Genomic DNA, 13,836 nt, shown 5'->3' with positions numbered 1-13,836 from the left:
GAGTAAGAATTATTTCATGATCTGATGAACAACACCAGATGGCCATGACGTTATGTGTTCATAACTTGGATGCCGTCTCTGTAGTACGCTATTGGATTGTCTTTGTGTAATTTTAATGGGGTCAGACTCAGGAAATATCTCCTAGACACGACAACACTCAAAGCATCACATAACAAGCGTGGTACACGAGACTGTACCTGAGGATAGTTTCCGTCATACCGCCAGACGTGGAGGTACCCTTCATAATGGCACACTTGAGGTTATCCGCCATAATGCCATACATCGAGGTACGAGGAATTGTGTTTTGCTTATTATCCTCAAATGCTAAGAGACACTAGGGGCTGCTGTGTTACTATGGAACTATGAAAGATACTCGATGTCAGATACGTAACTACTAACGATCTTCGAATTAGGATAGAAAAGTTACTTCGGATGGTTCTAGATTTTACTGAGTGACTGAGTCTAGGTTTTAGCAATATTTCAGCAACGTTACATCTGCGGACACCAACAATAAGCTTCACGTTCCATATTTTAATTGACCTTCGGAATGGTCAAGAGTTGTAAAAAACGGCAGTTATCTCACTCAGAGGAAAACGAAACCAAACCGAAACTTTGATACTGTGCCGATACTACTTGCCCGTATCATGTCAGCTCTAAATGTTCTTACATCGACCACAGTCGGAACTAGAAGACAAGTTGATGACAACGCGTTTTTTTCGCTGAAACAACAATACTCATGTCACACACTTTTTAAAACTTGTGGATCCTTATATGAAACCTCAGAAGACCTTGTCCCTTTGGTAAGGTTATCTCTTAAGGTTAAGTACTAGCATGCAGACTTATGTACCAATGTGCGAAATAGTTGTGCAAGCCAGTCGGGAGGGCTATGCCTGAAAGAATACAGAATAATTCACTAGTCTGACATTTGAATGTAGACTCGGATTTCATCATTAAGGTGCTAATATGACGAACATTAAGTCAAAATCATGCATAATCTAAAAGGGTATTATAACTTAACTAGTTGGAGAGAGTGATGTAATTTTCAAACTGACCCCAGGAAAAGTCATGAGTCGGGCCAGTGACTGTGGAGCTTAGCTGGCTCGACTGGATTTTTGCCCGCTAGCGAGTGGCTATTTCACACACTGATATGTACGGCATCGTTGAACAACAAGTCACCCTGAATTTAGCTCTTGTATTAGATTGGTATTGCTTTTAGAATAAATTTGGTCCATATTCACAGTGTATCGAATACAAGTATGCGGTTTCAACTATCACGTTAACGGTTCTTAAATATGTAGATCAGGTTATGAAAGGAAAAAGCTTACATCATATGTAAAATGGTAGGAGCAAATATAGTCAACTGACGCCCCTGCTTACCTGGCGTACCTGCTTAACTGATCGTAAGATAGCATCCATGCATTTCATGTACGACCATTAACATCTCTGACGACGTCGATGTTGCAGCTGCTACACCGGAGACTATGTCATGCGACTTCAACAGCGACACGTGTGGTTGGATACAGGCTAAGGACGACATCTTTGACTGGACCCTGGAGAAAGATTCCACCTCTACATTCAACACCGGCCCCGACTGTGACCCCACGAACTGTGCCAACGGTGAGATGGCTATACCAATTGGTCACATCCATTCTGTCTTATTGATAATGCTAGTTTTCATCGAAGTCGCCTGTCTGCAGGGAATCTCACGCACACAACTTACAACTTAGGGTATCGAAACACTTTCAAGTCACATGCATATCTCACAGAGCAGTGTGTGAACAACGTATCACAACACTTTCAAGTCACATACATATCTCACAGAGACCAAAATGTGAACAAGGTGCTAGTGCACCTTTACGTATGTAAAGTCAAATACGTATTACAGAGTGCAACATTTGAATAGGGTATCAATACATATTTAAGTCACATACATACTAGTATCTCAAAGAGAACAACTTGTGAATAGGGTATCAGTATACCTTCGTGTCACATACAGATTATAAAGAGCATCATGTGAATATGAATACATGACACTTTTTATGGATGAGAATATTCTAAAACAAGTGAAAAGGGTATAAATTCACTTTGCGGTCACACATACCTCACAGTGAGGAAAACGTGAATATGGTATCAAAGCACTTTCAGTTGTCAGTTCATAAAGTGAATAGGGTATGAATACATCGTTATCGGGTATAAAACACTTCACGTTACACACGAATCACGGAGAACAACCCGTGAATGAGTATCAATGTACAGAGAGCAGTATCTGAAAATGGTATCAGTATATTTATCTTTATTCAAAACAATGAAAGCCATATGCACTGTGTTGACAGATGAATAAAAGAGGAAGTAAATCTGGTACATGTTGACTAGGCCTCTGTAATAATAGAATGCACACAAATGAAATGTGGTGCATTGCAGCCGTTGTAATCGGAATGTGGAATGCTACTACTCGCATTCTGTTCTGTTATACTATCCACTACTCGCATTCTGTTCTGTTATACTATCCGCTACTCGCATTCTGTTCTGTAAAACTATCCAATCAATATACAAGTATCGTCATGATACAAATAGTCTGTTCTACAAATCACAGGCACTTATCTGTACACGGAGTCCTCCAGCCCAAGGAAGCCTAACGATACAGCCAGAATAGCCACTCCCGTCTTAAAGGTATTCACAGAATAATATTTTCATTGCAATCTTCAGCTTCAAAATGCATCGTTCACTTTGTTTATAACATTTGATAGCGATATTTTGAGCAAGAATCAGCCTTGGGGGTTGTACCCCTGCACACGACTCAAGTCTTTGTTTACGTCAAACACATGGGTATATCCTGCGTGTATACTTGGTTCTTACATCTGTGCTATGTCGACAAACACGTTCGCTAGTCCAGGATGTTGGCGCTGCAGTAAGCCGTGTTTTGTTCTTACGTCTGTGTTTATTGTACAAGCAGGGAGGTGGGCCAAGATGTCTATCGTTTTCCTACCACATGTTCGGGGACACCATGGGAACGCTCCGAGTATTTAATGCAGAGCTGGGAGCAGTACCACAGCTTCTGTGGACGAGATCTGGTGAACATGGAAACAAGTGGCACCGAGAACAGATCGACCTAGACCCAATGTCACCATTTCAGGTTGGTTGAACAATAGTGAGAGAATCTTCATCGGTAATTCAGTAATCTCTTTATTGTGTATACCAACCTCTCATAATCCTTTTAAGTTAAAAATACTAAAAAACGATGAAGTAGTTCCGATGAAATGGGACTGTGACGTCACACCTCTATAACTCTAAAACCTTGTATGAAATCTAAGTGATATAATATTGCAATGAAGATTACATCGCGATCAGAGGCAAGATCCCCTTGCAAGACCATTGCCTAGAACTATGTCATCACATCCGGTGCTGTCCGCCCACAGCCAAGGTTGTCAGGTCCAGATTCGAACTCAGGCAGTAGGAACTAACTGAATCGGGTGGTCAATTTCGCTGACCTGTCTCATACATATCATCGTATCAGCTTGAACTGATACTCGTGACGTCAGTCAGTGGACTGTCCGGCTTATACACGGTTACCTTCAGGCCGCCAAGTTTACGTAGGAACTCGTTAAGGCCAGGTTTCAAGAACGGAATTAAGTTCTGTAAAATAAAAAGGTAATATAACTCTGTTTTGTGTGTATGGTTTATAGTCAGTTTGGCTGAGTCAATCATCATCTTTTTTTTGGGAAGGTATCACCATAGGGAAGATATAGGGACATGGAGTAAAGATTGTCATTATGTACAGCAAGTCAGACGTATAACAAGATTATAGCTAACCTTAACTCGCCATACAGAGGTTCTTGATACAACTGTAACCAGATCTTATCAAACGGAAACGAACAGGTCACTCAGTTGACTCGTATGAACGGAAGTGTCATTGCAAGAAGTGGGGTTTCTTTTATGTAAACATACTGCAGTTTAAATTTACATTATATGCGAGGGACGGTGGGGTAGCCTAGTGGTTAAAGCGTTCGCTCGTCACGCCGAAGACCCAGGTTCGATTCCCCACATGGGTACAATGTGTGAGGCCCATTTTCTGGTGTCCCCCGCCGTGATATCGCTGGAATATTGCCAAAAGCGGCGTAAAACCAAGTCACTCACTTATTATATGACGATAACGATGTAATGACACAGCTGTGTATTAAACGTGATCATAAGGAACCAGCATATTTATATACAAACAAGCATATTTTTTCAAGAAAATCGGGTAATATATTAGTCAACATCTTAGACTGTATTTCATAATGGCCCATAGCCTATAAGTTGTGTGCAAACAGTAACTGGTGTTAGAATGTTCCAGTACAAAATATGTCCATTTTTGTGTTATCGCATAAAATTACATTTTTCAATATATGTTTCAGATTGTGTTTGAGGGTATACGAGGGACCAGCTGGCGGAGCGACATGGCGATAGACAACGTAGACATCACGAAGGGAGAATGTGCAGGTATTACTACGGGCAGCAGCCCATTTCAGACAGAACGGGATGTTTAACCACTTTAAACGGTATATCTCAGCAATATATTTAGTGGGTGACTTTACAAAGACTTAGATAGATAATAACTTTTTATAGTGAGTGAGTTTGTTCAGAAATGTTTCTTTCCGAAGAGGTGTCTACCTGTATTTTTGTTGCCATTGATTAATCCAGGAGTGGTGTTATTTGTATTTCATGTCTTGTTTTAATGGCTATATCTTCACACACGTTAGCTGACATAGAAACAATACACACAACATGGTATTCATGGTGTTTAGCGGCGGTAGTAAATAGATGGGGAATCCCCCATTTTCAGTGTTGTTTTGCCTTTGCCCCAACAGCTTTGAAAGACAAATTATTATGTGGAGTAGGGTTTGGTAGCCTAGAGGTCAAGCCAAGGACCCGTGTTCCTTTCCCTACATATATGAATCACATGTCACCTTTACAGTATGTGAATCACATGTCGTCTTTACAGTATGTGAATCACATGTCACCTTTACAGCTTGGATATTGCTAAAGGAGACGTAAAACCATATACACTCTAGCTCCTAATTTGTATTTGTTGAATAAGCCCATATGTTTAGGTACCCTGTGATGCTATAACACACTCCCATCTCTTTCAGACATTGTACAGTTTAACTGTAACTTTGATACGGACTGGTGCGGATGGAGAAACGCCCAACCCCCCATGGACATATTTGATTGGGAAAGATCTAACCACTCAACATGGACGCCAGGCACTGGACCAACTGCTGACCACACGACCAGTACAGGTATGTAGCTTGTCTCCAGAGGTTCCCGTCACACTCTGACATTCGCACTTAAAAAATCCCTGTAAATTCCCGATTTCATTTGGAACCGGGAGGTTCGGAATTTCGGTATTTCTATTCACAATTTACGTTCGCCATGTCGCTCCGCCAGCTGGTCCCTCGTATACCCTCAAACACAATCTGAAACATATATTGAAAAATGTAATTTTATGCGTTAACACAAAAATGGACATATTTTGTACTGGAACATTCTAACACCAGTTACTGTTTGCACACAACTTATAGGCTATGGGCCATTATGAAATACAGTCTAAGATGTTGACTAATATATTACCCGATTTTCTTGAAAAATATGCTTTATGATCACGTTTAATACACAGCTGTGTCATTACATCGTTATCGTCATATAATAAGTGAGTGACTTGGTTTTACGCCGCTTTTGGCAATATTCCAGCGATATCACGGTGGGGGACACCAGAAAATGGGCCTCACACATTGTACCCATGTGGGGAATTGAACCTGGGTCTTCGGCGTGACGAGCGAACGCTTTAACCACTAGGCTACCCCACCGTTACGCGTCTCTAACACTGAAACATTCAGCACAAGCATGTCTTCTGTACTTTGACAAGTGTTGATTCCTCATGTCCGCAAAGAAACGATCTTCTTGCCTTCTTTCTATTAATTACTAACGATCTTTCATTGTCATTTTTTGATCGGTATTCTAGTAGTTGGTGAGTAATAAACAAAGCTTACAACTATGGTTAGCAACGTCTTGTTTAACATATGTTATTTCGGGGGTTACTTTTTCTCAGTAACGGTGGTAGTAATAGAAGTACAAGTTATAGTGATTTTGTTGGGTTGAGTCCTCTCCGGGAATCGAACCCTCACTCTCAGAGCCAGGTACCTACTCGTCAGCACACAAAGGCAGCCATCTAATCAAATCAACCGCCGCGACTCCCACTGGCTTATATATGCTAAATATTTATGTTGTAATCTTGATCTGTTATTGTAGGCTTCTTTGTATACATTGAAACGTCTGGGCCCGTGGCTCCCGGCTCAGTGGCTCGTCTCGTGTCCCCACGTATGACAGATGAATCCTCGGGTTTCTGTCTGGAGTTCTGGTACCACATGTATGGGAGAGACGTCCGCACCCTCAGCGTTCTGCGCTACTCTCTAGAGGGTGGTGGCATCACATCGCTCTGGTCCGTGACAGGAGACAAGGGCAATTGGTGGAGACGTCATCGCCAGACCGTGACAAGCTCAGGACAGGACTTTCAGGTGAATACACCATCTTAGTAACGCAGGCCGTAGACTCAAACACTCGTGAAACAGGGGGCTGAATGTAAGGGTCAGGAACAGGGGAAAACCTGCAAATAATGCGGCAGCTAGAGGGCCACTGTGTACCATGCCTGCCACTGTGCTACCCTTGTCTCTCCTGATAAAGATTCGTGCTGCCACTTTATAATGAGTAAGTAGGGTTTGTGCCCCTGTACACAATATTTAAGAAAATATCTCAGGATCATGTTTGTGACTGTTAATACTCCTGTTAAACTCCTGAACACGGTGCTGACAATTTAACATCGTGATCATGTATTCAAACAAAAACAATAAATCCGTTCCCCTGAGATCTCTCCTAAACACAGAGTCGATTGTACAATTCCATAGTTATAATGAAAAAATGATAACTTATCGTTGTGAAATAGTGAGAATACCACGTCTTTACGAAAGGGTGAGCGTACCCTGCCCCACAGTGGCTCCTGTCATAAACACGTGTCAGGGCTAGTCAATCATTTTTCCCGCCCTTATGAATGCAACACTACATACAATGTTATAATTACTCCTCATGCTTCAGATAATATTTGAGGCTGTGTCCGGTGGCTCCCTCGGAGACATTGCCATCGACGATGTGTCCATCACACCTGGCGCATGCTACAGCTTCGACGCCCAGGTCCTGTCAAGAAGGCATTTCCCGTTTTTGCAGAGTTCTGGACGCTGATTGGTTTAGATGATCATATGAGCTATTGGCTAGATTCACTCCGGGAGTGGACAACGAATGTGATATAATGAATTATAATGACTTGTGTGATCTTGGAGGAGGACCACGGACGGACGACGTATTTTGTGTATATAATTTTGAAAAGATACGCGAGACTGCAGCCATACTGGAACTATATTTTTTGAGAGGCAGCAGTGGAGGGTTGTGTTTGTAAATATGGTCGTTTGTCATTCTGTTTCACATACTTAAGGTTGTCTTGTTGTCTGTCTGCTTAACACAAGTATTATACATACATTTCAATGCTGATTGGTGTATCATGTTGTAGTCCGTAGTTCTGTAACGTCTAAAGCGCGATATGTAACTTGGCTGTAATGTTGTTTTACATATATTTTGCTTTATCGCCACACTTGACGTATGTTCTATTTAAGTCAACAAACATATTATCCACTCTGAGGCTTGTTAATATTGATGTAATGTTCCTTCGCTTTTGACCTACATACGAGCAAATAACCCCATTGATTACAAAGCAGTACAAACTGCATAAAATCATTCCCATATTTGGAGAAACAGTAGTAGTGACTTAAACACAGGTTTGTTCGTTAGGAGTCTGTTTCCCGATCCACGAAACGTTCGGAGTGCTACGCATTCGTAAGTCTATGATAAACTACAGAGTTACGACAGGTCGTAACGTTACGAACGCTTTGTGGATCGGGATCCTAATCTTCATGAAAACTTTCAGCGTGACGAAACAAATTACATCGTCCGTATTAAGTGTTTCCAAGGCAACATTTCATCTACAACTGAGATTTAACAATACTTTTAGCCGACATTGTGTTGTGCTGCTACTTCAGTGTTATCTGTATTGTACATCTATGTTTGTTATATTTGATGATTATATTTATGTTTATTTAATGCTTCCATTTAGAATCATCTTCCACACATGACAGTGTTCAGTGACAAATGATCTATTTCCGGCGAACGTGTATCGCCATTAAATTTACCATATACTTGATTTCTATACAAACGATCTGTATGAATAGTAGCGAATAAGAAGTTATGTCAATCGTCGTAGTCTGGGCTGCCGGAAAAACACTAAGGATTGTGCAGGAGAGGATATGATATTTTACGAACGCTTCTTTCTTACACGTTCGTTCAAGTTTAATGTGACATTCAGTGTATTGCCTTTGGTTATATAAGGGTTTACACCGGCACTCAAAAACGATACCAACGTTCGGAGGAGAGGAGTATTTCATGTAGACTGTGCCTATATTGTGCGTTGCCGTCTACCGCCAGTGTATGCATGCAATACTCAAGGAATCATGTAGCTTGGAAGTTGATGTTACTCATGCGTTTTATCATATCATAAAAAAGTAACCATCGATGGCAAGATAGGCGGAAAGTTTAACGTTCACGTACATTGTCAAAATAACGAGGGCGGCATTCATTGCAGAGACTTCAGAGACTATAATCCATTATCTTATTTTGTCTCAAATGAGTAATATTTGTCTTCATCAAACTGTCTTTCCTGTAAATAATAAATGTGATTTGCCAAACACGTCTTTCCGTGTCTGTCTAGACATAATAGGTGGTTAACCAGCGACCTTAGACGGAATTACCCATAGACTGTGTGACATGGGGTTTTTCGAGGTTTTTAGATGTAATCTAACAATATCACGCTGGGGACACCAGAAACGCGCTTCACAGATAATACCCATGTTGTGGAATCGAACTCCGGTCTTTCAAGTGGCGAACGAACCCTTGAGTTATTTGGCTTCCATATCTCCAATTATCTATATGATAACTCGTTCCGATAACATAGAGTCACGGTTAAAACAACCGTAATGGCAGTATCAGATGTCGCATCCACTACCACTGTAGGTAACAATCATATTCAAAGGTAACACAACCACCATTACAGTATCAAATGTGACATTTACTATCACTGCAGGTAACAATCATCTCCAAGGCAACACAACCGCCATTACCGTAACTGAAAACATAGAACATTGCCGTCATAAGTAACACAACCATAATACAGGTCACAATAATATTTCAAAGGTAACTGTCATGACAGTAACTGATAACAAACTCACAGATAACAATAATATAACCACAATTACAGGGAACAAATTCATCATCACAGAGACAGATAGCACAACCAGCATCACAGGTACAACATTCATAATCACAGTAAAATGACAATTGCATCACAAATGCATGTGACGCATTCATCATCACAAGTTACAGATAACACATCCATCATCACAATCACAGGTAATACATCCACCATAGCAGTTACAGGTAACACATCCACCATCAGGGTTACAAACAACACATCCATCGTCACATACACAGGTAACATCTCCATCATCACAGGTACAGGTAACAGCCCCATAAACACTGGTTACATGTAACACACCCATCAACACTTTTACAGGTAACACACCATCATCACAATCACAGGTAAAACATCCATCATTGCGGGTACAGGTAACAAATCCGAGCAATAGGCCTTCTTCTCAAACTTGCATTTCTTAATTGTTCAGGGTTTAGAGCAAGAACAGTTATTCGAGTTTCACGGCAAGACATTTGAATCACATGTTAACTTTTTCAAGAAACGTTATTATATAACATTCAAAGCAATTTACAACATATAAACATTCACTGGCACATTCACATTTTGTTTCAATGGTTCAATTTCAGGACAAAAAAGGGTGATGGGGATCCGCCATGTATGTTCATTCAATTACCAAACAAGACAGTGTTTCAGACAGAACGTGACATGCAATATCTTTGTGTATTTATCTGTATTCATGAGGTCCTCGTTGTCTGACATACTGACCCTGAAAAATAAACCCATTTAAGCCCATTCATGTCTAGGATGTGTGGCAAGAAACCCCACGGGACCATTTTATTGCATTTATTGGCATATTGTAAAACATTGTTTGTTATTTGTTTTGCTGTAAAATATGTTTAAAGATTAGATGTTAACCTAGAGCTAAAACGTAGCATGGGATTTACAAAGTCAAAGCTTTACGTGTATACACATGAAAAACATTTACTTAAGCACTCTCCTTGCGTTGATAGACTTTCAACACATACGTTATACACGATGGAAAGACACAAAAACGACAAAATCATTGGAATCCATGCTGATGATTTACGATGATAATTGCTCATTTGAAAAACACGATCTGTCTGTACAAGTATGGAATGGAATGTTTAATGTTGAATTTATTGGTGAATGTGGACATCCCCTCCTCATACGCCATGTTAGCCTCCTGATCCTCTGTATCGACAGTCCTCTCCATTATTCTTGTCGAGCAGCTTCCAGTGGGCCAGGACCTGTACGGCAGTATCCCTTTTAGTGCACACATTACAGCCAGTCATGTCCCATATATGCTCCAAAGGGATAGGATCGGTGTCCCTTCAATCGTGAGATATGCCTGGGGGTACTTAACTACGTTCTGAATGCGTATCTATTACCTCAACAGTATATCGAGGTCATTGTCTGTGAGTGAGTGAGGTAAAATTTACTGTCACCGCGGCAATATTTCAGACGCACATTGAAAAGAAACGATGTGCATACACATTAAATGCATGTAGTTAAATAACCAGTCATCGACGGACTTTAAAATAACTTTAGAATCACAAAAAGTTTTAAAACTCGCTGGCAAGTATTTATAAACGGAGAAAACTATTTTAACCAATACAATATAAAAATGGGCTATTGATCGGCAACAAATGAAGGCAGATAACCATACTAGTAGCCATGAGATTTACAGTGCCTCAGCCGAGTGAGTGAGGGAGCGAGTGAGGGAGCGGGCGAGCAGGCGGGTGGGCGGCGGGGAACATAAGAAATTCACACATTGTACCCATGTGGGGAATCAAACCCTGGCATTTGACGGTACGAGCCAACGCTTTAACCACTAAACAACTCCCGTATTCTTCTGCAGAACAATGGAGCTCAGAGTGATTGAGTGAATGTCGTTTGATTTTACATTCAGCAATATTCAAGAAACAGCACAAACCTTTATCTATATTGTACATAGGACAAGCAAACGCGTAACTTAAAGCAAGGACAACAGTGAAAGAAACCGATCACGATGACAAACATTTAGCCAAGTTACCGTTCGTGACGACTCGATTTTGCTTCACCAGCTGGACAAATATTTGAAAATGGAGGCTATTGTCCGTCTCCAGAATAATCCTAACAGGTTGTTTATGTTCACATTCTGATCGAGAGCCCCTCGCCTTGTGCAAGCATCCTGGTTACCCGGGCCGCTCTGTATCAATGAGAGGCCAGGGAACCAGGATGTGATGCAAGTACTGTGACTGCTCTCCTGCTACACACATACATGCTTACAGACACTTTGCTGCACAAGGCTGTGAGCAAATGTTAATTTGTATCATTTGCATTCGGAATGATGACACTTAGTGTATGCCATCTCCTTGCAAGTCGACAAGAACAAGAATATTCAAACACCTAATACCAAAGAAATGTGTCAGCACCAAATACGAAAACAGACAGGTGAAAGAAAGACAATTCTTGAATTTATAGGTAGCAAATAAACACATATTTTTCACCCGAATGTGTCCTTTTGTTCTTGTTTGATTGTTTTGTTTTGTTTATTCCATTGTTTATGTGTTTGTCTGTTGATCCTCTGTGTAAAAACTAGGCCGACGCTGAGCATATGTATCACGTGACTCCACGTGAATCGTATGCATCTACGCATTTACAGTGTTCCCAGAAATTATTGAGAAAATCTTTGTGTTTTTTTTCTAATGATGCTAAGATTGGAAAAAGGGCTTTCACTATGCAGTAAGCATACTAAATAACGGAGACAACTCTTGAAGGCTTAGAAGGCAGCTCATTACGTCAAGAGTTATCTCCCTTGTCTGAGCAGACGCTTCCTGTGTTGACATGGCAGAATTTACAGCAAGAGAGAAAACAAAGCTCATTCTAGATGATTTTGAAAGGGGTGAGGCTGATACTAAATTGTTAGCTTGTAGACATGGTATTCCTCTGTCTACAGTATACAGAACTTTGAAGAATATTCAAACAGGAACCGGGATAGAGCCACAAAGCAGGGGCAGGTCGGCCTAGGAAATTCAGTGTTGTGGATCGCCGAAGACTTGGGCAGATTGTGAGTAGGGGCAAATTGAAAAGTGTTGAGAACATCAGAAATGAAATGATTGGCAGAGGAAGTCCTCAGGTATGCAATGAAACAGTTAGGCAGGAATTACAGAGACTTAATTGGGTGAAAAAACGTGGAATTCCCTCGCCGTTGATGAAAGATGCACAAAAGGAAAAACGTTTAAACTGGTGTCGGGCTCATGAAAATCAAGATTGGGATAATGTTTTCTTTTCGGATGAAAGTTCTGTTTGGCTTTTCCCTAATTGTGTGAAAATTTGGACCAAAGATACTGTCAAACCTATCTACCAGCGACCAAAACATAGCCCGAAGTTTCACATGTGGGGTGGCATATCGGCTAGCGGAGTGACGCCATTGTGTATTTTCACGGGAAACTTGACAAAAGAAAGATACGTTGACGTTCTAAATGGTCACCTTCTTCCGACAGCACAAACATTGTATGAAGATGATTGGATTTTCCAGCATGATAATGACCCAAAACACACTGCGCGCTACACAAAACAGTGGTTGTCGGGCGAAAATGTTCAAGTTTTAGACTGGCCCAGTTACAGCCCAGACCTAAACCCAATTGAGAATGTGTGGGGAGTCATGAAGGACAGAATAAACCAAAAGGGACTGAGAAATATTGAAGATATGAAGGCCGAGGTGGTCCAATATTGGGATACCCTGTCACACGATTACCTACAAACTTTGATGGGTAGTGTGCCTAGGCGTATTCAGGCATGCATTGCTGAGCGAGGAGGTCTAACAAAGTACTAAAACAAGGCTGAGACTGTAAAAGGATGATGTTTTAACATGTTTATGTAAGTAAAACGCCAGAAGTTAATAAACGTAATGAGTTACATGACGCAACGTATTACGACAGCCATTCATTAAATTTTAAATTGAAAAATTATTAGTCCTTTTTAAATTCGTTAACTATGGACGCAATGAACGTATAGCAGATGACACTTCAACTGACTATGAGATATGATCATCTGAACTGTCATCTACTTCTAACAATAACACTGCCTGAATAACGACATGATTATTAGTATACCTAAAGTGTCATCCATGAGGATATTTGTTAAGAATGTGGCACTGCTATGCTTCCATAGTTAAAAGAAGATTATGAAACAGGCAAATGTTTAATATGCATGTTGGTGCACAATGTTTGTGTGTAGCCCCTTAGCCACCTGGTCATTGCATATTTCAACAAGGTCGTGTTCCTAGCAATGTAGATGTGTTTTTGCATAATGCAAAACATTCATTACAATGTCAGATGAGCTGATTTACATGTCACCCTCTACAGTGAGTTAGTCATGCTCACGGGGATGCTTATCAATTGAAGTAAGAGAAAGAAATGGTGAAGTAAGAGAAAGAAACAGCCTGATGAGAGCCTTTATAACAATCCCGACCATGTCCTTCG

At 40.7% G+C, this 13,836-nt stretch overlaps 1 protein-coding gene across 4 annotated transcripts in view; it reads left to right on the top strand.

Moving 5' to 3' along the window:
- Positions 1-8,825, top strand: part of LOC137284992 (MAM and LDL-receptor class A domain-containing protein 1-like) — a 36,638-nt gene extending 27,813 nt beyond the window's left edge. For 3 of the 4 annotated variants that reach the window (XM_067817093.1, XM_067817095.1, XM_067817094.1), the window contains 7 exons: positions 1,465-1,617; positions 2,594-2,670; positions 2,951-3,133; positions 4,395-4,479; positions 5,130-5,279; positions 6,289-6,554; positions 7,129-8,825. In XM_067817093.1, coding sequence (XP_067673194.1) covers positions 1,465-1,617; positions 2,594-2,670; positions 2,951-3,133; positions 4,395-4,479; positions 5,130-5,279; positions 6,289-6,554; positions 7,129-7,272 — 1,058 coding nt within the window. In that variant the 3' untranslated portion in view covers positions 7,273-8,825. The remainder of the gene's footprint in view (positions 1-1,464; positions 1,618-2,593; positions 2,671-2,950; positions 3,134-4,394; positions 4,480-5,129; positions 5,280-6,288; positions 6,555-7,128) is intronic. The other variant, XM_067817096.1, reaches the window with a different exon arrangement.
- The last annotated feature ends 5,011 nt before the right edge of the window (positions 8,826-13,836 follow it).

Source organism: Haliotis asinina, chromosome 5 (genome assembly GCF_037392515.1).
Source record: "Haliotis asinina isolate JCU_RB_2024 chromosome 5, JCU_Hal_asi_v2, whole genome shotgun sequence".
NCBI classification, from domain to species: domain Eukaryota; kingdom Metazoa; phylum Mollusca; class Gastropoda; order Lepetellida; family Haliotidae; genus Haliotis; species Haliotis asinina.
The sequence above is the reverse complement of the archived record's forward strand: the minus strand, read 5'-3'. Positions and strand labels throughout refer to the sequence as shown.